Source organism: Brienomyrus brachyistius, chromosome 25 (assembly GCF_023856365.1).
Source record: "Brienomyrus brachyistius isolate T26 chromosome 25, BBRACH_0.4, whole genome shotgun sequence".
Lineage (NCBI taxonomy): Eukaryota > Metazoa > Chordata > Actinopteri > Osteoglossiformes > Mormyridae > Brienomyrus > Brienomyrus brachyistius.
This window is the reverse complement of record NC_064557.1, coordinates 4,187,148-4,210,625: the sequence shown is the minus strand read 5'-3', so window position 1 is coordinate 4,210,625 and position 23,478 is coordinate 4,187,148. Positions and strand designations below refer to the sequence as shown.

Genomic DNA, 23,478 nt, shown 5'->3' with positions numbered 1-23,478 from the left:
AACAGTATTATTACGTTCTTGCTTTGCTTGAAAGATGTTGTGTAGCTCTTGCTCCAATACTGCTTACACTCATATCTCGACTCCTTGACTGCTGTAAGTTTGTACTGTGCCGTTTGCTTCCCTTGTATGTCAATTTTGACATAAAGGTCAGCTAAAGAATATAAATGTAAATTTCAATGCGCCAAGAAAGGCCTCGTACTTTGGCCCTTGTCGCTGAGCCCCTGAGCTCGATTCACTTAATTGATTTGTCCCAAATGTCTAACGTGATTTTGTCATTTTTGTTTGTTTTTTTTGGTGAATTCCCTTAACCACTCCGGTGCAAGTAGGTGCATGCAGTCAGAAAAGAATAAATCAAGATTATAATGTGCTGGGAATAAATTAGTAATGCTTTTAATTTTAATAAAACTCAGCTCCCCTGAAGGACTGCTTTCAAAATCTTTGTGTTTTCCCTCCTGAAATTAGTCATACAATGCGAGCCCCACACCGCACAGTTTGAGCGATAAGCTGTAAGTCTTTTCAAAACTGATGCCACTTATGGGATATGATTTTATGAATGAGTGAGTTTAATATCTCGGACTGCTAATCGACTCGTATTAATAAGTTCCGAAAGTTCTATCAGAGTTCCTTTGGGTTGGCGGGGGGGGGGGGGGGGGGGGGGGGGGAGAGAGAGATAATTACTTAATAATCCGGCTCCCTCCACAAACATTTTTAACATCCGAGTCTTGCAGCCAAGCAGGTGCTAAATTATTTTCTGATGCTAAATAAGCCAGACAACCAGAGTGAGCCAACAGGGCCTTGTTGGGGGGGGGTTAATAATTAGCATCACAAAGCCCCCTCCCTGGGCTGATGAAGAGGGCTGCTTTAGCAGTCATTAGGGACTTGCACGTCTCTCTCTGGTCGCACAGGGATCGGAGAGAGCTGGCAGCTCCCAAATTCAGCATGCATCCTCCCAGGCTGGGTATCGTCGTCCCCTAAACTGTGAGTACCACTCTCTGCCTGGGGGGGCACGTGCAGCGTCCCGCTCGACAGGCTAACGGAGGCGAGGATGCTGAAGGATTTACCGGGAGGCTTGGGGAATCCCCAGGGATATACTGATACAATTGGGAATCCCGGCACATTGTATTTGACCTCAGTCGCACATTTGTGGCAGGGCATGAAGTCTGCATGGATTTTGTTTCACAAGTTGGGGGGTCTGTTGCTGGGGGCGGGAGTCAATGATGGCACGTCAAATAGTTATGGTGTGTGGAAGGTACAGAGGGCAGGCAGATGGAGAGCAATGGAAGTGAGGGGCATGAGGACAGTGTTGGTGTTATTATTCAATTATTATTATTAAATAGTTATTAAAATTGTAAAGAGGAGAAGAGAGAGTTGAGAGACAAAGGCGATGTGATCCACTTGAAGGAAGAGATTGAAGGCAGAGATTTGGAGCATGATATTCGTGTGAGCGTGTATTTAAACAAAATCGACGGGCCGGTTTGTGTGTGGCTTTGTTTGCTCATCTTGGAGGGGGGTGGTCATGTTATTCACCCCATGGAGAATAAACTTTCAGAGCTATTCACCGAAAGTGTCTGTACTTCGGTGACCTATACGGGAGTGAAATTAACAGCAAAGACCTGAACTTGGGTTCCAGAATGGAGAAAAAAAAAACCTTTTGAGAACTTTGTCTACTTGAGGTGACACTGCAAAGGTTTTCGTGGTAGATTGGGGGTCAGGGGTGATTAAGCTCCTCAAAATGGGAAGCCATTGGAAGGTCGTCGGGATGTGTAGCTGTATGTGTTGGGGTGCTTGTGTGCCTCGGATGGATGGATGTTGTTATCTTCAGCATTCATATGTGGCGACCGAGCAGAGGAGATGTGTCGGTGCGTGGGTGTCCTTGGGGGGCCGGAGTCAGAAATAAGTTCTCATCTTGGGGGCAGAAGGCGTGTTAGGGTGCAGGTTGGAATCTGCAATACTGACCGATGCTGGAAAAATGAGATGCGTTTTGTAATAATCGTGAAGGGATGTAGGAGAGGTGGTGGTGGGGGTTGGGGAGGGTCATGATAAAAACGCTATAAACCTACAGGAGTGGAAACGAGATGCCAGAACCCCCCTCCTCTCAGGGATTAATATTCCCAATGGTGTGTTATGTTACGTTCATGGTGCTGTGCCCCTGGCACATGATTACTACTCATTACTATTCATTCTTGGAGCGGTACAACCAGCCAATCTTTTAACACGAAGAAAACTGCTTAAAATGAACTTTGGATGAATGGGTTAGATGCAGTGCTTAAGTGGTGTTGGACTGGTTTAACTGGAGTAAGATTGATAGTGAAACAGCCAGCGAAGGAAGATGCTGTTTTTTCACCGTAAGGAGGGAGTCCTTCTACAAGCTTCTACGGCATCCCAGAGGGACAAACTTCCTCGGGAAGGGCAGAAACGGCTGTGGGATCGCAGGTCAAAGGTCGCCTGCTTTTAGTCGCCTGATGTGGGAGTGACTAAATGCCAGGATCGGTCTTGTTAGCAGCCCTCTCACCTGTGATTTATTAAAGAGGTCGAATGCATTATTAACGAGTCTCATTTCCTGCCGTTTAGAAAGTTTGACCTTTCGATGAAATTTCTTGCATTTTGATGAACCCGAGTTACTGGTGGTTAATAAGGCAGAATGACTTGTCTGGTTGGACTCGACATGTTAACGGACATATTCAGTTCATTAAGATGAGATTCATACAAATGGATCTCTAAATTCACATGCTATTTCAATATTTATGTATACAGCCATGGAAAAAACAGACCACAGCACAATAATTTTTTTCGTTTAGTTCATTTCTCAATTTCTCAATCTCAACCGCACAATGATTTATGGGTGTGCGTCTGTGATTTTTATACATATATATGTAGCCTGGTTCCCTGTTTCTCATTAATGAAGGGCTTCTTCCTTGCTTTATACAGTCCTAGCAGTGCACTTCACACCTCCATTAAATGTTTCCCTTTCCTTTTGAAGGTCACTTACTGTTATCCTGTGATTCATAACAAACTCCCGGATACGTTATTATTATTATTATTATTATTAACGGTCATCTCTGGCCTTAGGAAGTAGCTTCCACTCTTTACCTGGCTGGTTTCTGGTCGTTCCCAGTGTCTCCTGCTTCACCTTCTTCTTGTTTGCTGCCGTCTTAGAAACTGTGAACCTGGAAGCAACCTGCTGCTCAGCGTCGCCTCCTGCCAGCAGAACCACGATTAAACCAGGATATAAAAATGCTGATGTTTTTTTTTTTAAATAGTGGTCTCTTAATTTTTTTTCCATGGCTGCATGTGAATATATGTGCATTCTTTATATGCACTTTTTGTGATGAATTTCTTGTTTATTAAGCTTAGGGGCTATTAAACTTATAAATCACAGTAATGAGCAAGAGTGAGGCTGGAGTGATAGATATGGGTGTTCGGAGTGGACTGGAGACTCTGTGTGGCCTGAATGCTGATGAGATCCCTGGGGAAGCTTACCTGCCAACCCGCCCCCCCCCGGGCGAGTCTCAGGTGTGGCGTTGCTTGGATGCCTGTGAGTGACAGGAGCTTGGGGGGGGGGATGCTGCAGAGTGTGACGGCTTCCCACCGGTACTAATTAGAATTCTATTTTCACGGGGGTGGGCCTTTTTCCCCCTGTGATTGGGCCCCCGCACACAGCCAGCTGTTACCTTCCCTCCTGGCCCGGCGCTGCTGGCACTCTCCACCCAGAATGCTAAGCTGCTGCCCCCCCTCCCCCCAGTAGAGGCCCCTCCCCCCAGCCTGGGATACATCCCCTGCAATACCTCCCGCCCCCACCCCTCTGGCATGGAGATTTCCCGATGCAGAATAAATCTTCCCTACATTAAGCAGGACTGTCAGTTGGCCTGTAGATGCACACCTCCATTGTCATGACATGTTTGCCGTGAGGGGGGGCCTGAAACTATGGGGTGGTGTGTGTGTGTGGGGGGGGGGTAGCTTTCCGGAAGCAATTCTGTGCCCCCTGCATTGAGTCTATTATGTGCAATAAGCGTCTCTATTTTAAAATGCGTTTTAAATCAGTGCCCTGAGCCTAAGCCCAGCTCCAGGGGACCAGCCCCCCCGCCCTGCCCCGCTACCACAGAAAATCCTGTGGCCCACTCAGCATTTGAAAGTTAAAGCCGGGTTAGCCTTGGACCCTGCTGCCCTCCAGGTGAACGCGTCATTCCGAGAGCTCTGCTCCGATGGTTTTTCCAGTGACGTCCGGCTGAATCAGCTCAGGACTCCCAGTCATTGTTCTGCAAAGTTGACATTTTGAAATCACCCACTGGCTTGGGTCCATTGCGGGTCTGACAGCTCGTGTATCGGTGAGTGGGAGGACCTCGGACAAATTTAAAGAAGTGAAGAAATACTGACTGGACATTTTATATGGGGAAGATGGCAAGATGTTCGAGAATTTACGACACAAATTATGGTCGGCATAACTCACTCCTCTATAACCTTTTTAAAAGTAATGTTAGCTTCAGATGCAAATATTGTTTCATTCTAATAGAAGTTTGAAAATATTCAAAAAGTTTGTGAATTTGCAATTTTTGCATATGATTTGTGTGTTTTGTATACTGATTTGTTTACAGATTTTAATGCTCTACATTAATCTCTCTGGAGCAATTTTTGCTAGTTTGGTGGGCATAGAACATCCATCCATCCATTTTCCAAACCGCTTATCCTACTGGGTTGCGGGGGGTCCGGAGCCTATCCTGGAAGCAAGGGGCACGAGGCAGGAAACAACCCAGGATGGGGGGCCAGCCCATCGCAGGGCACACTCACACACCATTCACTCACACACGCACACCTACAGGCAATTTATCAAGTCCAATTAGCCTCAGCATGTTTGTGGACTGTGGGGGGAAACCGGAGTACCCAGAGGACACCCCACGACAACATGGGGAGAACATGCAAACTCCGCACACATGTGACCCAGGCGGAGACTCGAACCTGGGTCCTAGAGGTGTGAGGCAACACTGCTAACCACTGCACCACCATGCCACCCCCAGTGCTAACCACTGCACCACCATGCCACCCCCAGTGCTAACCACTGCACCACCATGCCACACTGGGCATAGAACAATCTAAAGAAAAAAAAAGTAGGAAAATCATTAACGTTTCTTTTATTTTTATTTTTTGGTCAGAAGTAATTAATTATAGAAAAATTCAAACAAATATAGTGTGCATGTCATACCCGGCTCGTCCGCTCCTCGTGTGTGCCACGCCCCCTGATTACCCACGTGTATTTCCCTGATCGTCTCCTGCTTTGTCTAGTTACTTTGATTAGTCCTGTGTATTTAAGTCCTGGTCTCCCCGGTTTCCCTTGTCCGTCATTGATGTTTCCTGATGTCTGTTGCCGTCCAGTGTTCCCTGACCCGCTTATCCTTATTAAAACCCCGTTTTCCCGTATCCCGCTTGCCTGCCTGCTCCTTACCCGCACGATCGCCGCTTCACCCGTACCCGATCGTGACAGAATGACAGACCACAAAAGGAAAGGCCCCCGGAGAAGGAGAGGACCGGAGGAGACGATCCGCCTGGGAGCCTGTTCGCTCTCCCGGCTATGGATCGCTTCGGAGGAGAATGAGAGGGAAGTACCCGCTCTACCTCCAGCCCGGAAGCTGACCACACACTACCCCGATCCCGTGTGGAAGTACTGGCTCTCCAGTGAGGATGAGGACGAGGAGCCCTTCCTCTACCCTTACCCGGAGCCGGAGCCGATCCTTTCACCGCCTGTTTTTCAGGACATCGCACCACCTCTCGCCGCCGCTGGGCGCCGGAGAAGGAGGAGGAGACCGGCGATTGCCTGTCCCGAGGAGCTCCCTCCGTCAACGCCCACGGACACACAGCTCTCTCCCCCTGCAGTAACCACCCCGGAGGCGCTACCCGCGCCTCACTTAGGGAAGCCGGTGAACTGCGCCTCCCAGTTCTTTGCCCTCCAGGGGTTGTTCTGGAGGATCTGGGGGGAACTGGTCCCTCCAGTAAGTCCGGAGGTAGCGGGGCTAGCGGAGCGACTCCAGAGGAGCTTTGCGGCGTTTACTCCCGCTTCCGACCCAGAGGAGCTGGAGAGTATGGCAGAGGACGTGCGGCAGCTCCTACTGCTCCAGAGGGCTGCAGACCCCGCTCCCGTGCAGCCGCCGCTGCCGGCTGACCCCGCTCCCGTGCAGCCGCCGCTGCCGGCTGACCCCGCTCCCGTGCAGCCGCCGCTGCCGGCGGACCCCGCTCCCGTGCAGCCGCCGCTGCCGGCGGACCCCGCTCCCGTGCAGCCGCCATTGCCGGCGGACCCCGCTCCCGTGCAGCCGCCATTGCCGGCGGACCCCGCTCCCGTGCAGCCGCCGCCGCCTGCGCAGCCGCCTTCGCTGCCGGCGCCCCCACTGCAGCCACCTGCAGCTCCAGGGCAGGCGCCCCCACTGCAGCCACCTGCAGCTCCAGGGCAGGCGCCCCCACTGCAGCCACCTGCAGCTCCAGGGCAGGCGCCCCCACTGCAGCCACCTGCAGCTCCAGGGCAGGCGCCCCCTGACCGCGCTCCAAGTCCTGACCGCGCTCCAGCGGCTCCCGGGCCGGCGCCCCCACTGCAGCCACCTCCTGTTCCTGACCGCGCTCCAGTTCCTGCAGAGGCGCCCCCTCTGCAGCCGCCTGCTGCAGCTCCCGGGCAGGCGCCCCCTCTGCAGCCGCCTGCTGCAGCTCCCGGGCAGGCGCCCCCTCTGCAGCCGCCTGCTGCAGCTCCCGGGCCGGCGCCCCCACTGCAGCCACCTCCAGTTCCTGACCGTGCTGCAGCTCCCGGGCAGGCGCCCCCACTGCAGTCGCCTGCTGCAGCTCCCGGGCCGGCGCCCCCACTGCAGCCACCTCCAGTTCCTGACCGTGCTGCAGCTCCCAGGCAGGCGCCCCCACTGCAGCCGCCTGCTGCAGCTCCCGGGCCGGCGCCCCCACTGCAGCCACCTCCAGTTCCTGACCGCGCTCCAGTTCCTGACCGCGCTCCAGTTCCTGACCGCGCTCCAGTTCCTGCAGAGGCGCCCCCACTGCAGCCACCTGCTGCAGCTCCAGGGCAGGCGCCCCCTGACCGCGCTCCAGCGGCTCCCGGGCCAGCTGACCGCGCTCTAGTCCCTGACCGCGCTCTAGTCCCTGACCGCGCTCTAGTCCCTGACCGCGCTCCAGAGGCGCCCCCTCCGCCTGCAGCAGCTCCAGCTCCTGTCCCTTCTCCTCCAGTGACTTTGTCTCTCTCACCCCGGCGAATTCGACCCCGACCTGGGGTCATGTCTGTGTCCCGTAAAGGGAGGGGACACAGACGCAGGGCTGGGGTCCCGCCCGCCCTGCCCCCTGGCTCGCCCTGCCTCGCCTGCGCTGGGGCTCGGTTGGCGCCTGCGGGTCCTGGCCCTCCGGGTCGGTTGTCGCCTGCGGGTCCCTCTCCGGTGCCTCGTCGCCCTGCCTCGCTCCCCTCTCCGGGTCCTGGTCGGTCGCCTGGGGGTTCCCCGACGGCGGCTCCTCGGTCGCCTGCGGGGCCCTTACCTCCGGCCCTTCCCCGGACGTCGCCGCCTGCTGCGGCTCCCCCCTCCTCCGGGCCTTCGCCCTGGCCCCTTCCTGCTCCCTCGTCCCCTTCCCCGGTGCTCCCTCCTGCTCCCTCCCTGGCCCCTCCGCGGGTCCCTCGCCCTGCCTCCTCGGCCCCTCCGAGGTCCCCTCCGGCTCCGGCCTCCCGGCCGCCTGCGGCCCCTCCGGCTGCCTCCCGTCGCCCGCTGGGTCTCCCTCGGGCTCCCCTTCCTTCCTCCTCGTCTCCCTACGCCCCTGCCTTTGTCCCGCCTGTCTCTGCCCCTTCGTTTTTTGCTCCCCCTTGCTTTGTTCCTCCCGTCTCTGCTCCTCGTCCTTCTGGGTTCCCTCTGTTCACTCCTGGCCCTTTTGTTCCGCCTGTTCCCTCCGTGTCCCCGTTTCTTGTCTGTCTGTCTGCCTTTCCTGTCCTGTGTCATGTCTTGTCCTGGCTTCTGCCTCTGTGTCAGTTTTGCCTGTCTGTCTTGTTCCCTGTCCCTCGTTGATTTCTGGTTTTGTTTTTCAGGTCCTGTTTTGCCTCGTCCCGTCCGTCGCCCCCTTCCTTGGCGCGCCCTTTGGGGGGGGGTTCTGTCATACCCGGCTCGTCCGCTCCTCGTGTGTGCCACGCCCCCTGATTACCCACGTGTATTTCCCTGATCGTCTCCTGCTTTGTCTAGTTACTTTGATTAGTCCTGTGTATTTAAGTCCTGGTCTCCCCGGTTTCCCTTGTCCGTCATTGATGTTTCCTGATGTCTGTTGCCGTCCAGTGTTCCCTGACCCGCTTATCCTTATTAAAACCCCGTTTTCCCGTATCCCGCTTGCCTGCCTGCTCCTTACCCGCACGATCGCCGCTTATCTCCGGCGTGATCGTGACAGTGCATTTCTGATTTTATTTGTCGTGTGCTGTTACCCAGGTGACATGGCAAACGCCACCCAGTGGCCAGAGGGCGCCAACGCTTCCTTGCCTGGCGACTTGGAGCCCTGCGTGCCGCGGTGGAGTCCCGCTTCCCGCCTAGCGCTCTATACCCTCCTGCTTGCCTGCATCGGCAGCACTGTGCTGGGGAACCTGTTGGTGGTGCTGGCCATCGTCTACTTCCGGCGCCTCCGCTCGGCCACCAACACCTTCATCATGTCCTTGGCGGTGGCCGACCTGATGGTGGGCCTCGTGGTCATGCCCTGCAGCGCGGTCCGCACCGTGGATGGCTGCTGGTACTTCGGGCCCGCCCTCTGCCGCCTGCACTCCAGCCTGGACGTCATGCTCTGCTCGGCCTCCATCTTCCACCTCAGCTGCATCGCCTTCGACCGCTACCACGCTGTGTGCCACCCGCTGCTTTACTCCTCCAGGATGTCTCGCGGTAGGGTAGTCACCCTTCTTCTGCTTTGCTGGGCGGTTCCTCTGCTTATTTCCTTCGGGCCAATCACGTTGCGGCTCCACGAGGTGGCCGTGGACCCGCTGTTGCCGCGCGACTCCTGTCTCTTCCTCGTCAACCCGACGTATGCCGTCGTGGCCTCCCTTGTTGCTTTCTACCTGCCCATGACCTCCATGCTGGTGGCCTACTGGAAGATCTACAGGGTCGCCAGGAGACAGGCCATGCAGATCAGCGCTCTGGAGAACCAGGTGAGCGCACAGGGCGTGGGCGCCGGAAAGCACCAGAGGGCATCCATGCGGCGGGAGAGGAAGGCCGCCAACACCCTTGGCATCATCATGGGCGTCTTCCTCCTCTTCTGGTTGCCCTTCTTCACCACCAACATCATTGACCCGTTCATTGAGTACCGGACTGCAGGGCTGGTTTGGGACATCTTCCTGTGGTTGGGCTATGCCAACTCATCCCTCAACCCGTTCCTGTACGGCTTCTTCAACAGGTCCTTCCGTAGGGCCTTCGTCATGATCCTGAGCTGTCAGATATGCCTGCCAGGGTTGCCCCCCGGCATGGACCTCTCACTCCAACAGGGACGATCACATGAGCAACCAGTAGACTAGCTCACAGTCTGAAAGCCCCAGAACCACCACAGCTCTCAGGTCTACCCTGATTAATAGCTTCTTTGCCTTTGTACTGAGGTACCAGAACAGTTTAACGGTTCCTCCTGCTTTTGTAGTCAAGAAATGACCCTTTAATGATCTTCTGCACCCGATGATGAAATTAATGTTGGCTAATGGCCAAGATACTGAACTGTACAGGTTTAATTTCTACCTTAAGATTACACGTGATGCGCATTCTGGGTATAAAGTCCCGCATTGAACTGGAGCGCCTGTATTCCATGATGATTACGTTCCAAATGGATGTTTTATGTGTTAACATATAAATAAACTCTGCCATCTCTTTGGCACGTCTTTGTTAATGTTTTTTAAATTTTATTTCCTGATGTTTCTGGGTCAAGATGTAACTGTACAGCCTCAGTGCGTGGGAGTCAAAGACGGGTTCGTAATCCGATGTGTGAGCTGGGTGTCCGGTGAGAATTCCTCACTTTGGCTGGTTATGCGCACAGGGGTCGTGACACGCAGGGGCGACTGCTGCCAGCAGGGGTCACCAGAGAGGAAGCATCTGCCCCAAGACTATGATCTTTCCCAGTGTATGTGCGTGTGTGGGTCAGTGTGTATAATTACTCAAAGAAACTACCACTAAAAGAAGACTGTCGGCTTATTTCCTTTATTAACACGGCTTATTTCACAGTCCTCCCCCGTCTCAGTGCAAGAACAGAAAAGCCTCTGCAGAGTTATTGGCTCATCAGCCATAATTCAGCTCGCGCACAAATGAACGGAGCGAGTCCCAGGTTGTTCCCTTTGAACTCCACATTCCCGGGCATGATCCAAGTACCAAGATGAGCGTAGTTCAGCCTCCCACCTGCCTAACTGATGTATTTAATGACATGAAAGCAGCATTCAAAGGAACTTTTATAGAAAGTGGATAAATAGTATATATATAACATATTCCTACAGAGGGGAGTCACACTGCAGCTGCTTGCAGTTGTATGCAAGTAAAGGGCAGGTTTATGGTATGTGTACAGTGGACCTCTAGGGGGCGCCCTTGGTCAGCATGTCAGAAACTGCCAAACTCTCCTTGATGTCTACAGTGACAGCTTGGGCTATCCCAGAATCCCCCTCTGCATTTGAGGGACCCAGGATGGCCCGTTGAAAGCAGAGATTAGCTGGAGCGGCATCCAAGGACTCTCAGCCGGTTTGGCCTCCCTGAGGGGTTTCACAATGTGCAGTGTGACATTTCTGGTGCTGGGGGGTAGGGTTGGGGGTGGGTGGGGGGGCATATGTGCGAAAGCCAGACAGAAGTCCCAGAGCCACAGGCCGACTGATGGATTGCGTTCCATGATGAACGGAATGAATGAGCGGTCAATGTATTCCCATCGGATTTAGTCATGAGTCATTCTGGGTGCCTGTGATTTCCGTGTGACCTCACAAAACCCTTCTCCGTTCTTTCTCGCAATAAGAAATGGCACCTCTTGTACTCTGTGATTCAGTGTGTAACACACACACACACAATCACCACACCCCAGGAATCTGAGTCCGATTCCCTCATTTACATGTTTACTGTCGGATCCAGGGGAAATTTTCTCCTGATTTCTGGATGTCCGCTGCTTGGTGCGTCTCTGCCTTATGCTCGGAATGTGCGTACCGATCACAGCAAACACTCTCAACCATCTTCCTTTGATGTTTTATTTAGCTAGCATATTCACCAGCCTGCGAGGCTCCCAGAGGGTATGAGCGAAGCAAGGGGCTTTGAAAAGTCAGGAAGGGGGGGCGGAGGGGTGTACTACACATTTGTTTTTGGAATCAGAGAAGAAAAAAAAAAAGAAAAAAAACGACAAACATAACACTGCCATCTGCTGGGGAGGGGAGGTAATGCAGTATGCTTCCTCCAGTGCGTCTGGCAGAAGAGGGATCGCTGGGGCTCACACAGCAGTTCTCTCAATACTATTACACTGACGCACTGTCTCCCAATCGATAGATTCAGCTTTTCTTTAAGTAGATAAGAATCCCAGAGGTAAAGACTGAAAACTCAGCAAAATACCATGAGCCATAAAGTCAAAGCCAAGTCTAATGGGCAGCAGGAAAAAGTGAAATTGATTTTTTAATTTTTTTTTGTAAAGCCCATTTTCGATTGTCATACAAGTGACTTTGCCAAATGCCTAAGCAGGCAGGGAGCTGCCGGGTTCTTATCTCCTCATTCTTCTAGGTAGTATCTGATTTCGGTAAAATCCAACAGTTAAAAAGGAAATTACTCCGACTGAGCTGCTTCACAGAAATATGGATTAAACAGACCTGTTGTGTCTGAACTATAGCAAAGTTGCCTTAAAAATATCCAGCACCTGTACTTACAATTTCACAACCCGTTTGATATTTATTAACAATGTTTTTTTGTTTTTTTTTGATTGATCGAAAAGACATTCTCTGAGTACACGTTTGTTAGAAACCAAGGCGGGAAATGTACACTGGCAGAGAGAGTAGATGCAGGACCATTGATCCTGTATGGGACACTGCAGATGGTCTACATACCATGAAGAGGAAGAGTCTACAAACTGCAGTTCGTCCACTTTCAACAGAATCGGGTCGATCGCAAATAAAGATGTACAACATTATACTTAAGAATCTCTAAACATGGTGAAATGTTCTGGGAAAGGCTTTGTGTACAGTGCATCTGTGCGTTTGCCTGTGTGCGTCCCCTCGTCTCTCGGCTCATCATTCACGAGGCAGCGGTCTGGATCATTCTAGATGTCCGTCTCCTTGAGGCTGTAGCACTCGCCCAGCTCGTACATCTGGTAGGTGCACTGTTCTGAGCAGTCGTTATATATCGCCATGGAGACGGTGTCGATCTCCGCCCTGCCCAAACCGGGCGTGGCTCCCTTGCCCGGGCCATTCCTGATCCGGTTGGAGAGCCTGTTCATTTTTTCTTTGAGCTGGAAGGAGGACTTCTGCAGTGGAGGGAAGAGGTTCCAGGCCTTCAGGCGGAAGGTCCCGCCCTTGCACAGGAGCGAACCGCTGCAGGAGCCATGGAGCGAGAAAGCAGTCCTGTAGTCCCCGCAGCCGTCCCGCCCGGACCCCTGACCCGGGCTTGGCCCCGAACCCCTCACGGCCGTGCGCCACCGCTGGTCGTAGAACCTCCTTAGGACCCTCTTCCGCCGGTGGCACTGGCAGCGGAGGAGGCGTGTGAAGGCCCTCTGGAACTCCTTGCTGGAGCACGGATAGATTATAGGGTTGATGCAGCTGTTGAAGTAACCTAGCCAGAAGATCACCTTGAAGACCATCTCGGAGGGTTTCAGGGCTGGGAAGAAAGATCCTGGAAGGAATGGTGGACAGAGAGGGAATGTTACTCGACTGTGCCATGGGTCAAGTTCTTCTACCTAACTGGGGGGGGGTGCTAGTTTTGTAGTTGGTATTATAGTTCACTAAACATTTGGATGGTAAGTTGCCTAAACTTACATGCATACCAACAAAGACACAAATATAAGTGTCTCCTTCATTCCTCCTCCTTTATTATGACTTACTTCAAAGGAGACGCATTTGCCTAATCTATTTCTAACTCTTCTGTGGGTGTGTGGCCCTCTGGCATCACTTAGATCTGAATGCCTTCACCATGGGGGGGGCGGTGTTCTTCCTTTCAGGCTTGGGACAGCTGTCATCGTCTAACCTTCAGATACCACCAAGTGACACTCATCTCCGAAACAGTCTATTACCGGTGAGGCAGGTAAAAAATAGAATGAGAAAGCATTTAAAAGAAAGCCGGTAGGAGATGTGTTGTTGCCCAAGGCTACAACACGATTGAGCATAATTAGACCCCAAGATTTATGTCTGCATGAGCTGGATTCCATAATTACCCTGTAATTGTGCACATTGTTTAGGTACAATTCCTCACCAGGACAATATGCTTTTTGGGGTGGGGGAGGATCATTAAGCAGGAAAGAGTTTTTTTTTGGGTCAGTGATTAGTGGAGCTTTTTAAAAACCAAGTCCAATTATATAGCCTCAGAAGTAGCCCAGAGAGGCCGCTCCTCTGCATGCTGGATGCGAGGTGACTGATGGCCATGCTGGACCGCCTTCCCTGACAGGACCCAGATGATGTTTATGACGTTGGCGCCTCTCAGGGTCTGTCTCACATGCATGTCTTAATGTGATTTTCCTGTTGCCTCTGACATCAGTGCCACTTAGGACTTTCTATCCTACACAACCCATAATGCATAACAAACAGCAAATTTTCTGTAAAATACAGAAAGACCTGTCGAAGGGGCTTTTGCATGGTAAATGGTGGGGGGAGAGACATTTTCTTCGATGCTCATATAAAACACAGCATGTGTGTCGTCTGTGGGAGGGAGGGGGACACTTTATCAGAAACCTGCCCCTAGATCCAATTTCTAGATGGCTTTCATCTCAGGAGCAGCATCCCCCGCCCCCCCCACCACTCGAGGACAGGAAGTAGCTGGGGGCACAGCGTGGGGGCAAGTTTTTAGGTCAAGGCACCTGTAGGCTGTGGCTGTCAAATGCTGGCAAATCCAGCGGCAAATGGGCAAGCAGTTATGTGGACTCACAGCCCAGGAAATTCTCCATATATAGCCATCGTGACATCAGCGATGAATCATGACGTGCGTTACGCGCGCGGCCGGCGGTTCGGCGACTGGGTCACGTGCCGCGGTTGCCGTGGCAACTCCAGCCCATCGCCCCCGCTCACCTTCCAGCAGAATAAAGGCTCACTTGTGAACTGAACTTAAGAAAACCCACCTTTTCTCCATAAAGGTTTGACAACAGTGGGGGGGGGGGGGGGGGGGGGGGGCTTTTATTATTGAAAGGCCGAGGTTTTCCCGTATTTCACAGCTCCGGCCTGAGATCGATTGGCTGGTGCCGGCTCGTTTAGCTCCGCTGGGTGATGCAAGCATAGCCAGGATGAATGCCTTATCATTCTTTTGTTATTTCGGTCATGCAGACGGCTGCCGACAGCCAGAATTGTTATGTTGTAAAATCGTACGCTTCTGCGTGACCCCTGTACTTGGGAACAATACTGGCCCAAGACCAGGTGGAAATCTCGAGAGCTTCTTTTATCTGCCATTTAAATAATGACCGAAAACCAACGCCGGTTCTGTATCGCTTGTTAGACCAACCGGCGTTGTCATACATGTACACGGAAGCGAAGCCTGAGAATATGCTCCATAAGTGCGGAGCGAGTGGACTGTAGGCCTTTGGCAGGTTCCGGCGCCGCGTACTTGTGAGGGAAACGACACCTAGGGCGTGAAAGCCAGAGTCTTTCCAAGCTGTTCCCGCTTTCACACGTCAGCCGAACGATCGAAAGTCAAGATTCGCGGCCAGCGGGTGTAGCTACAAATTCGGGACCCCCTGACAAAATGTCGCCTTGGATCCCCCCACTCAGATTGCCACTGAAAAAAATACGAGTCCCCAGCAGTATATTGAATGTACTAGGGGGGGCGATGTATAATTTTCCCCAAGTGTATTAATTATAATTTTTTGTACTCAGGGGCCACTACGAATCTAGGCCCCCTGAAACTGCCGGGGTATCCATGCTCCCCCCATTCCCCGGTTCCCAGCTCGTCAGCTGGAGCTTCCAGCCTGCGGGTTTGACCGAACACTGCGCCCATAGCAGAGCCCCACTCCGCGGGTGTGTTAGATGCCTGCTGGAGAAGGTCAGGAGATCAGGCCAAGTTCTTATTTACCGCCTTCTGCCATCCCTTCTACCACTGGCACTGTGAACCTTTTCTGAATACACAGTGCTACAGCTAAACAGTGCACCTTGTACAGATGGATACTCATTTAACGCGACAAACTGCTCAATTAGCCAGTCCCGCTAAATTAATGCAGGCCGACACCGGAGCAGAGACATGTGACTGATAAGCTCTTCTCCGCGCCATCTTGTCTTGGGCGCCCCCAGTCAGCCGTACGGGCGACCCCTGGCCCCATCTTGGGCCACACGGCTCCCATGGCTTGTTTAACAAGCTCGTTATTGGAGGGAGACGAGCTTAATTAGGCCCATTAGGGAAGCAGAGGCCAGATTGGGCTAATTAGGCATCCAGCTGGAACAAAATAGTGCTGATATGAAGGCCCTACTGGGCTGGCGTTGGCAAACCCTGAATGATTTATATTTCTATACGGTGTCCAAGGGGATGTACATGTACAGAGGATTAAAATCGCATAAATGTGCAGCTGAGTCGACATCCTCTCCCTGTTTGGTGCAGCTTTCCATGGCACACTACAGTTTCCATCCAACTCTTCTCCAGTGCCGGTCAACCAATTAGACGACAAAGGCATAGGGTTCTCGCTGCGTGTTGATTGGTCAGTCTCCTATAATCATGCAGCTGTCACAAATGTTAATGTGAAACAGCCGAATGAGTCTTTCAATCAAGGAAACAAACCAGTCAAAGCACAAGAAGAACTGAACTATTTAACCAAGTACAGGAACCTTTCAGTTTTAAAGCAGTTTGTAACACCTGAAGCAGCTCAAAGTGTCGTCTTACATAAGTGGGCACCTAGGATGTCATCGTCATAACGAGCCAATTTCACTTTCTCTGACAGGGGGCGCCAGCAAGGAGGCTTGCCTAAATCTCCCTGTGGACTTTGATTGGTACAGCCCCCCCCCCAGTACCCCTACTATATGGGTAGCTGTTATAGAAGACAGATATAAGTGTACAAATGTATAAATTATGCTATAGAATAACAAAATCTCAGCAGATTCATTTATCTCACAAGCAGCAAGATATATATTTCAATGTAATTTGTATTTAAGTTCGGTGTTGAGACTTTTCCTGTCGTAAGACTGGAGCCTGAACCCTTACATCACCCCCAACTCTAATACCCTATGTCACTTCAGCACAAGGGGCTCTGTGACTTCATAATTTTCTCTGGCCAAACCAACCTGAAGTTAAGGCTAATATTTTTAAGACTATAAAAAGCCTGCGACGTTTTGTTTTGTTTTTTTATCTGAGAAAGGGACAGATTTATTCAGCTCACTGTGCCAAAGAATTCCCAGTAAATACAAAGCCTAAATATTTGCAATAGCCGAGATGTTTGGCTAATTAAAAATAAAAGATAACATCAAACTCAATTTTCCTTCGCTAATTATTTGCCTTGGCAAGCACTCCATTCCGATCCCGTTCCAGAAATCACTGACATTCTCACTGACTTGGGAAAATGAATCCAGAATGAATCGGACATGGCCGTCGAGCTTTTCATTTCGGCTAACAAAAAGAGCGCAGGGTCGTCTGTGTTCTATGATCCCCGGTTTCCTGACTAACTACACATGAACAGATCCTATCACCTTCAACACATTTCTCTAGGTGAATCATCCTGTTCCTAGAGGAAAAAATGTCTCTAAAATGGCATTAATATTAAGATAAATTTAGTATACTTATATACTATAGTATACTGATGATTTTCTTCGCAAGAACTGAGCTCAGTTTACCATAAAACCAATTAATGTGTCACAGGCATACATTACAGTGCTGCTATGGCATGGGATAAACCTTATGAGCTCATTTTAAAACAAAATACACAATTCAGCTGCTATTTTAAATATTTAGTCTCCAGAGTTGCCTGTTTTACTTTATTAAAATAGGAACTTCCTCTGGATAATGGATAAACTTAAGTCTGCCATGAACGAGAGGTTGACCAAACATTTTATTTAGCTTGCACCCATGCGTCCATCCATCCACCGCCCAGCTCTTGCCCTGATCAGGGTCACGGTGGCTTGGAACCTGTCCCAGGCAGCGCAGGGCGCTGTGCCACCATGGCGCCCTACAATCCACTTTATTTGCTTGTTTTTTGATTTTGGGTCATGTCTGCAGATTGGTATGAGAGATGGGAGGGAGTGACACCCTGGATTTGGAATCGGGGGGAAAAAGAGGCGAAAACTGCATCCGATGAGGTTGAACTTGTGAGGAGCGAGAGTGTGCACTGCACATGTCAGATGTTTATTAAGCGATTTATCTGTCGCCGCGGAGACCGCGGAAAACTGGTGAAGATCCATGCCCACTGCAACTTTCACCTAGGTTTCATTTTTCCTTATCTCCAGAGTGTCAATCTCTTTCCCGACTCGGTGAAGCCAAACCTGACGGCAGACAGGAAACACCATTTTGGGGAGATGTCACGATAGCCAATGTCGGGGGGGGGGGGGGGGGGGGGGGGTGGGTGGAGTGGAACTGAAACATCAGTCAAACTGCCTTCTGTTAACCTCACTGTTAACGCTAACCCCTGGAACCTCCATTACCGCACTGCGGACGAACCGATTCCCAGACTAATTGTCATGCAGAGAACACCATCATTTCGCACATTTTCACTCTCAGGCACTACATGGTGATGCTTTCAAGCTGCATGTGATTCAGCCCTCTGACAGTTTGCTCTTAATTTAATTTAAACTGAATTATTCAGCCGAATAAGTCCAAATAATAATAATAATAATAATTTAAAAAAAAAAAGCTTCTCACTGAAATATTTTTGACAGCTGCCAGGTTTTTTGTTTTATATATAAGAGTCAGTGGGTGGGATATTGCAGGGTGAGTGAATGTCCCAGCATGCACTGGGAAGAGTCTGTGCGCGACATGGGACACCGTGACAGGAACAGGGCTGTCCCAAATGCTAAAACCTCAGTGGTTAAGTGCTTGTAGCAGCAGTGTTAAAGTCCCTTGTCTGAGTCACCTGTGACTTGTCTGCTTTGATACTCAGTGAAGCCTTAACTGCGTGCTGTACTTTTGTCCTCCCAGGGGACTTAAATTGAACTGGTAGGTTGCCGGTTCAAGAGAATGAGGGAAATATTAGCCTGATAAGATGTAATGGGGCTGTCCAGCTCAGCATTACAATGCCCCCCCCATCACCCAGCATACGGTGCGTGTGGAATGGTGCCATCTTTATCCCGAGTTGGTCGAAAAGCATCGGAGTGGGAAAATGGCATCGCTATCGGCAACGCCCCAAAGTCTTCATTAGGCAAGCGGAGCGTGTTATGGGGTCAGAAACCCAGACAACTAAGTCCTGCCAGAAGATGTTATCTCTACCCCCACACACCCCCACACACCCCCAACACACACACAGTAAAAGTCAAGCCAGAGCCTGGTGGAAGAGACTGAAAGTGAGTTTATTTACTCAGAGCCGCTATTAATTTTTTCAATCTGATTTACTGGTCGGAAGGTCTGACCTGCAGCCACCCTGACCTTCCTCCCTTCACTTACAAGACCCTAATAAACCACATTTCAGTGTGTTACATGAATGGGTCAGGCCCAATATGAAAACGCATAATGTACCTTTTAGCGACGCTAACGTTTTCTTTCTCTACTCCAGACATACATTACGTAAGTAAACGCGAGGGAGTGGATGGTGAGAGATCTTTACAAACGCGTTGTAATATAATGCGTTACAGCCGGCCTTGTTGAATAACGACGTCGTGGTTGGAGTGACCTTCATCAGTCGATGAGGTCGTCGTAATCGCAGTGGCTCTTATTCACATTAATGGACCCCTTATACATAGATTAATTCTGACACGATAAAAGCCAGTTGCAAAGAGGATGTTGTATTGAACTCCTGCCTCGGGAAATTAAATATATGTCTCCTTCTGTTTGGGATTAATAGTGGGCCAGGTTTGTCACAATGATCTGTTGTAATGCTCAAGGAAACGTATAAATGTCACGTCTCAGTTCTAGAGTCTACATCTTCATTTCTTCATTATGCAAAACACTGTTTTTCTTGCATAATAATATAACATGATATATTTATTCTGAAATTAAGTAGGTTAGGGTTAAGCGCAGCTTCCACAAATCATAAATACCTTCAAACGATATTTCCTGCGGGTTTTCCTGAATGTTAATGCTGCTTCCTGATGATTGTAGACAGTGGACGACTTCCAGTGTGCCAGGAAACGCCATTTAGAGGAACTTTCCTCTACATTTGGGGGCCTAACGGGCTGGAAGGGCATTTAGTCGCAAACCCGGTCAGTTTGGATCACATTAGATAATTAGCTTCTTGAGCTCAGTTGAGGTTCTACGCTTTGTGATACACACACTCATGTGCTGCACTGAAAACCCACATAGAAATTAATCAGATATAGATTGTAGTGCATCCACCCCAACCTTGGAGCCCGACCATCTATTTAATGAATCTGTCTCAACAACAGAAGCAGTTGATGTTTGCTTTGGACTCCCGTTGATGCCAAGAGGCAGAAAACTAAAACCGCAGGCTTATAAGTGCCTGTCCTTCATCTTCGCTGAGTGGGCCCTGTCAGTCGCTCTTGACGTAAATAACCCCTGACTGGGAAGCAGGACAGAGAGGTCTGTAATGGGAACAGGTAGCCACAGTAGCCCATGAGAAGCATGATGGACGTGGAGAGTTTTGCTCTCCTCTGGGTTCCCGCGTTTGCGGTTTAACCCGCTAAATCCCCAACGTTGCCGGCCGAATCGCTGCGAGTGCTGGCAACGCCACAAGCCGGAGTCCCAGAGGACCTCAGGGGAAAATGAGAACTTCTAGTGTGAAATTGCATCCTGCAGCTGGTGAGAGAACCTGCGCTGGCATGCCTGTGAGGTAATTAGCACTGTAATTGGAACAGATAAACACATCGTGGCTCCAAATACATGTAATTAGCATTAGGGTTTGGGCCTCACCAGTACCATCCCCCTTGCGTGCAACGTGCCCATTAAGCTCAACAGACACGGCTGTACTTTAAACGAGGTTACACACGGCTTCTCCATCCCGTGTTTCCCATGCTAAAAGATAAGGGTGTTGTATACACTCCTATGTACGATAAGGCTGTTATCAATCTGAGTGATTAATTGGACACGTTTCACCAAATATGTGTGTACCCTATTTAACGTTCTAGGGTTGCATTCCTCTTTTTAACGCGATACTATTTCGGTGCAACAGACATTCCCAAGCAGGGAATCGGGCAGCGCACAGCAGTCAATCACCCGCTCAGCCTCGCAGATAAGAGCATAGTTAACCAGGGCGCTTCAAAGGATCCACAATAAAACCCGTCTTTATTCTGCATCCAGGAAATTTAGAGCGCGAAAGTAAATAAATCTTTGCCGTGAGAGTCAGTTTAACTAAAAACAGAAATCGTAATTTAATCATGGAAGACCGGCGTGAATTATTTTGACAATAAATCCGTACTGCCTGATTTATTTACCACTACGCGTTTTCGTCGTGCGTTTTCCTTTAATTAACTAGGTTTATTGGTAGAAAGACACCATTCTATTAACTATTAAACATCTTTCATGGTGGTTTCCGTGATGTATATCAGAAGCACACGGAAAACAGGCTTACTTTTTAACCGTATTAAATTTATTGTATAGCTATAAGAAATAAAACGCCTATACTTTTAAAATGTATTATAGATTAATACATTTGAATGCATTCATGCATTTGCACATAGCTTTACACCAGCCGAAGATCTATATCTTTTTTTTACTGAAATTAGGGGTGAAACAAGTTTTACAATGTTAAATATTAAGTGCAAGTCATATATTACTCACAAAGGTCCTTTTTTGTTAATATAACCTACTTTTATTACTACCGCTACTACTTTTATTCTCAGCAGCGTTAAAGACGACGACGACGATGACAACAACAACAACAATAATAATAATAATAATAATAATAATAATAATAATAATGACAACAGCGGATGTTTTGTTTAATTTATTAAGTTTCAATTATTTCGACCAATGTAAAATAATTTTCAAAAGAATTCCGTGCAATATTAATGCCATTAATTTCAACATTTTGAATTTCAAAAAAGTTGATTATTTTCCCGATGACACACCGTGGAACAAATTTACATTTTTGTAATGCGCACCAGCGATGCAAAATTAAAACCAGTCCTTCTTGAAAACAGGAACAGGTGAAGAAGGTGAGTTTCTTTACCTGATTTCTAAGAGGATGGGGGCTCTATTTTATGCATAAATACGGATGAAAAACTCGAGTGTCTTTCAATGTATATGAGCTTAGAGGGGGTTCAAGGGGTAATTTAATTATCACCAGGGTAATTACTTTAGTAGATACACGATGGTTTAATAAATATTTTCACAGAAATACTACTATTTAAACAAATGTACCTTGGACGCATTGTAGGAGTTCAAATTAAACCATTCTCTTAGGGGCTACCTATCCAAATTACGCACACACTCCAGCGCGAACACACACTCAAAACCAAGTGTTACATACCCAGAGGCAAAACGAAGAAGAAGGGTAACCAGCAGAGGATGAACACTCCGACCACGATGGCCAGCGTCTTGGCAGCCTTTTTTTCTCGGGAGAATTTCATCAGGCGCACCGAGAGAGAGCTCCGAAACGGGTGGTTCTTGCTCTTCGCGCTCGCCGCCGACTCCTCCAGGACGCTCCGGCAGTGGATACGCAGCACCACTTCCATTGACTTGTTTCCCTCCCGCTTGACCCCCGCTTCGAGATTCTTGGTAGTCCTCCTGGCCACCACGTACACCCTGAAATACATCACCAGGATGACCATGAGCGGGAGGTAGAATGAAAACAGCGAGGAGAAGAGAGCGTAGCCAGGCTCCTCGGTGATGCTGCAGATGCTGTCGTCCAGAGGCGGCGGTTCTTTCCACCCTAGAAGTGGCCCGATTGAGATCACCATGGAGGATAGCCAGACCACCACTAGAATGACCCCGGCTCTTTTCTCCGTCATGATGGTGGGATACTTTAAACAGTACTTCACTCCGATGTACCTGTCTATGGAGATGATGCAGAGGCTCATGATTGAGGCGGTGCAGCAAAGCACGTCCACAGCTGCCCAGATGTTGCAAAACACCCTACCGAATACCCAACAGCCAAGCACTTCTAAAGACGCCGAAAACGGCAGTACGATTGTGCTCAGAAGCAGATCGGCTATGGCCAGGTTTACAATAAAGAAGTTGGTCACGGTCTGCAAATGCCTGTTGCAGACCACGGACAATATGACCAGAATGTTCCCCACGATGGCAATCAAAATAAAGACGGAGAGGAAGACTCCGACGGCGATGAACTCAGTATGAAGTGCAAGGTTGGTGCAGGTCGTGTTGCTGATGTTCGCGAAAAGTTGGTCCAAGAAAGAGAGATTAACGGCGTTCCTCGTGTAGATCCCACCATAGCTCTCGTTCATCGGATTAGGACTGGTCATTTTAAAACTCCATGTAGAAAACTTTTAGATGAGCTACTCTGCGACCAAAGACGTGTAGCCATTCACAACATGCCACAGACATGCTGTCTAGCATGTGGGCATGAAACGGATATGTACGCACCGTATTTCGTGGTGCAAGATGCTGCGCTGCACCATACCGCTGGACCCAAAGTCACCAAAACCGTCCATTTCTAATGTTAAAAATTGAAGAAAAAAAAACTTTTATTCCGTTATGCAAAGCGCACATACACCTGAATCTAAAAAATAAATAAAGTACTTAAACATATGGACGTGTTTTTCTAAATTCATTTTTAAATTTTACGGAATTATTTTCGTCGTGTAAGGTAGCACCCTGGCTTCTAATTCTCTAGGTGTGTTGCTTTATGTAAAGTTCCCGTGTGCGACATTGTCAGGTGTGCCGATGGTCTAAAAGAATCATGCATAGCAAGAAAAGTCCCAACCAATTTGCTGAGCCACCGATTGCGCTCTGGCTGCTCGAGGTCTCCTCCTACCAAGCAACTAGGGAACCGGTGACGCGTCGACTTCTAAATCGCAGCTCCCCAGATTGCCACAAGGGGTCGCTCCCTCCCCGGTTTATTCCCCCGTTCTCCTGCCTTACATCAGAACAGTGTGTTTTGGGTTTACCTGTCGTGTGTCCCTCGGTTTTATTTGAACATTATGTATCAACTGTCTTAAATAAACAGAATAGATATAGTGCGCTCTGGAAATTAACAGTTTTTATATGTGCTTTGAGGGATTTTGTTCTTTTTGGAATCTCTCCATGTTGTAAGCAGATTTTTAAGATCAAAGGGGTTATTTCATGAAAATTTTGATAAACAGAAGGTTCAAGTGTTCTTAAT

General features: G+C 49.7%; 2 protein-coding genes across 3 annotated transcripts; one reads left to right on the top strand and one right to left on the bottom strand.

Annotated features, from left to right (window-relative positions):
* The first annotated feature begins 906 nt into the window (after window positions 1–906).
* Window positions 907–9,773, top strand: LOC125720296 (5-hydroxytryptamine receptor 4). The gene is made up of 2 exons (XM_048995514.1): window positions 907–978; window positions 8,433–9,773. Exon 2 carries the CDS (start codon window positions 8,438–8,440, stop codon window positions 9,497–9,499), a length of 1,062 nt encoding a protein of 353 aa, XP_048851471.1. The 5' UTR covers window positions 907–978; window positions 8,433–8,437; the 3' UTR covers window positions 9,500–9,773.
* Window positions 9,774–11,171: 1,398 nt separating this feature from the next.
* adra1d (adrenoceptor alpha 1D) lies at window positions 11,172–23,101 on the bottom strand. 2 transcript variants are annotated; one of them, XM_048995512.1, is made up of 3 exons: window positions 22,188–23,101; window positions 21,667–21,941; window positions 11,172–12,806 (listed from the first exon to the last, which is right to left on the bottom strand). In XM_048995512.1, the coding sequence occupies exons 1-3, from the start codon at window positions 22,616–22,618 to the stop codon at window positions 12,238–12,240; spliced, it is 1,275 nt and encodes a 424-aa protein (XP_048851469.1). In that variant the 5' UTR covers window positions 22,619–23,101; the 3' UTR covers window positions 11,172–12,237. The 2 variants fall into 2 exon arrangements, with proteins under 2 accessions (XP_048851469.1, XP_048851468.1); XM_048995511.1 differs by having other exon boundaries at window positions 21,667–23,101.
* Window positions 23,102–23,478: the final 377 nt, after the last annotated feature.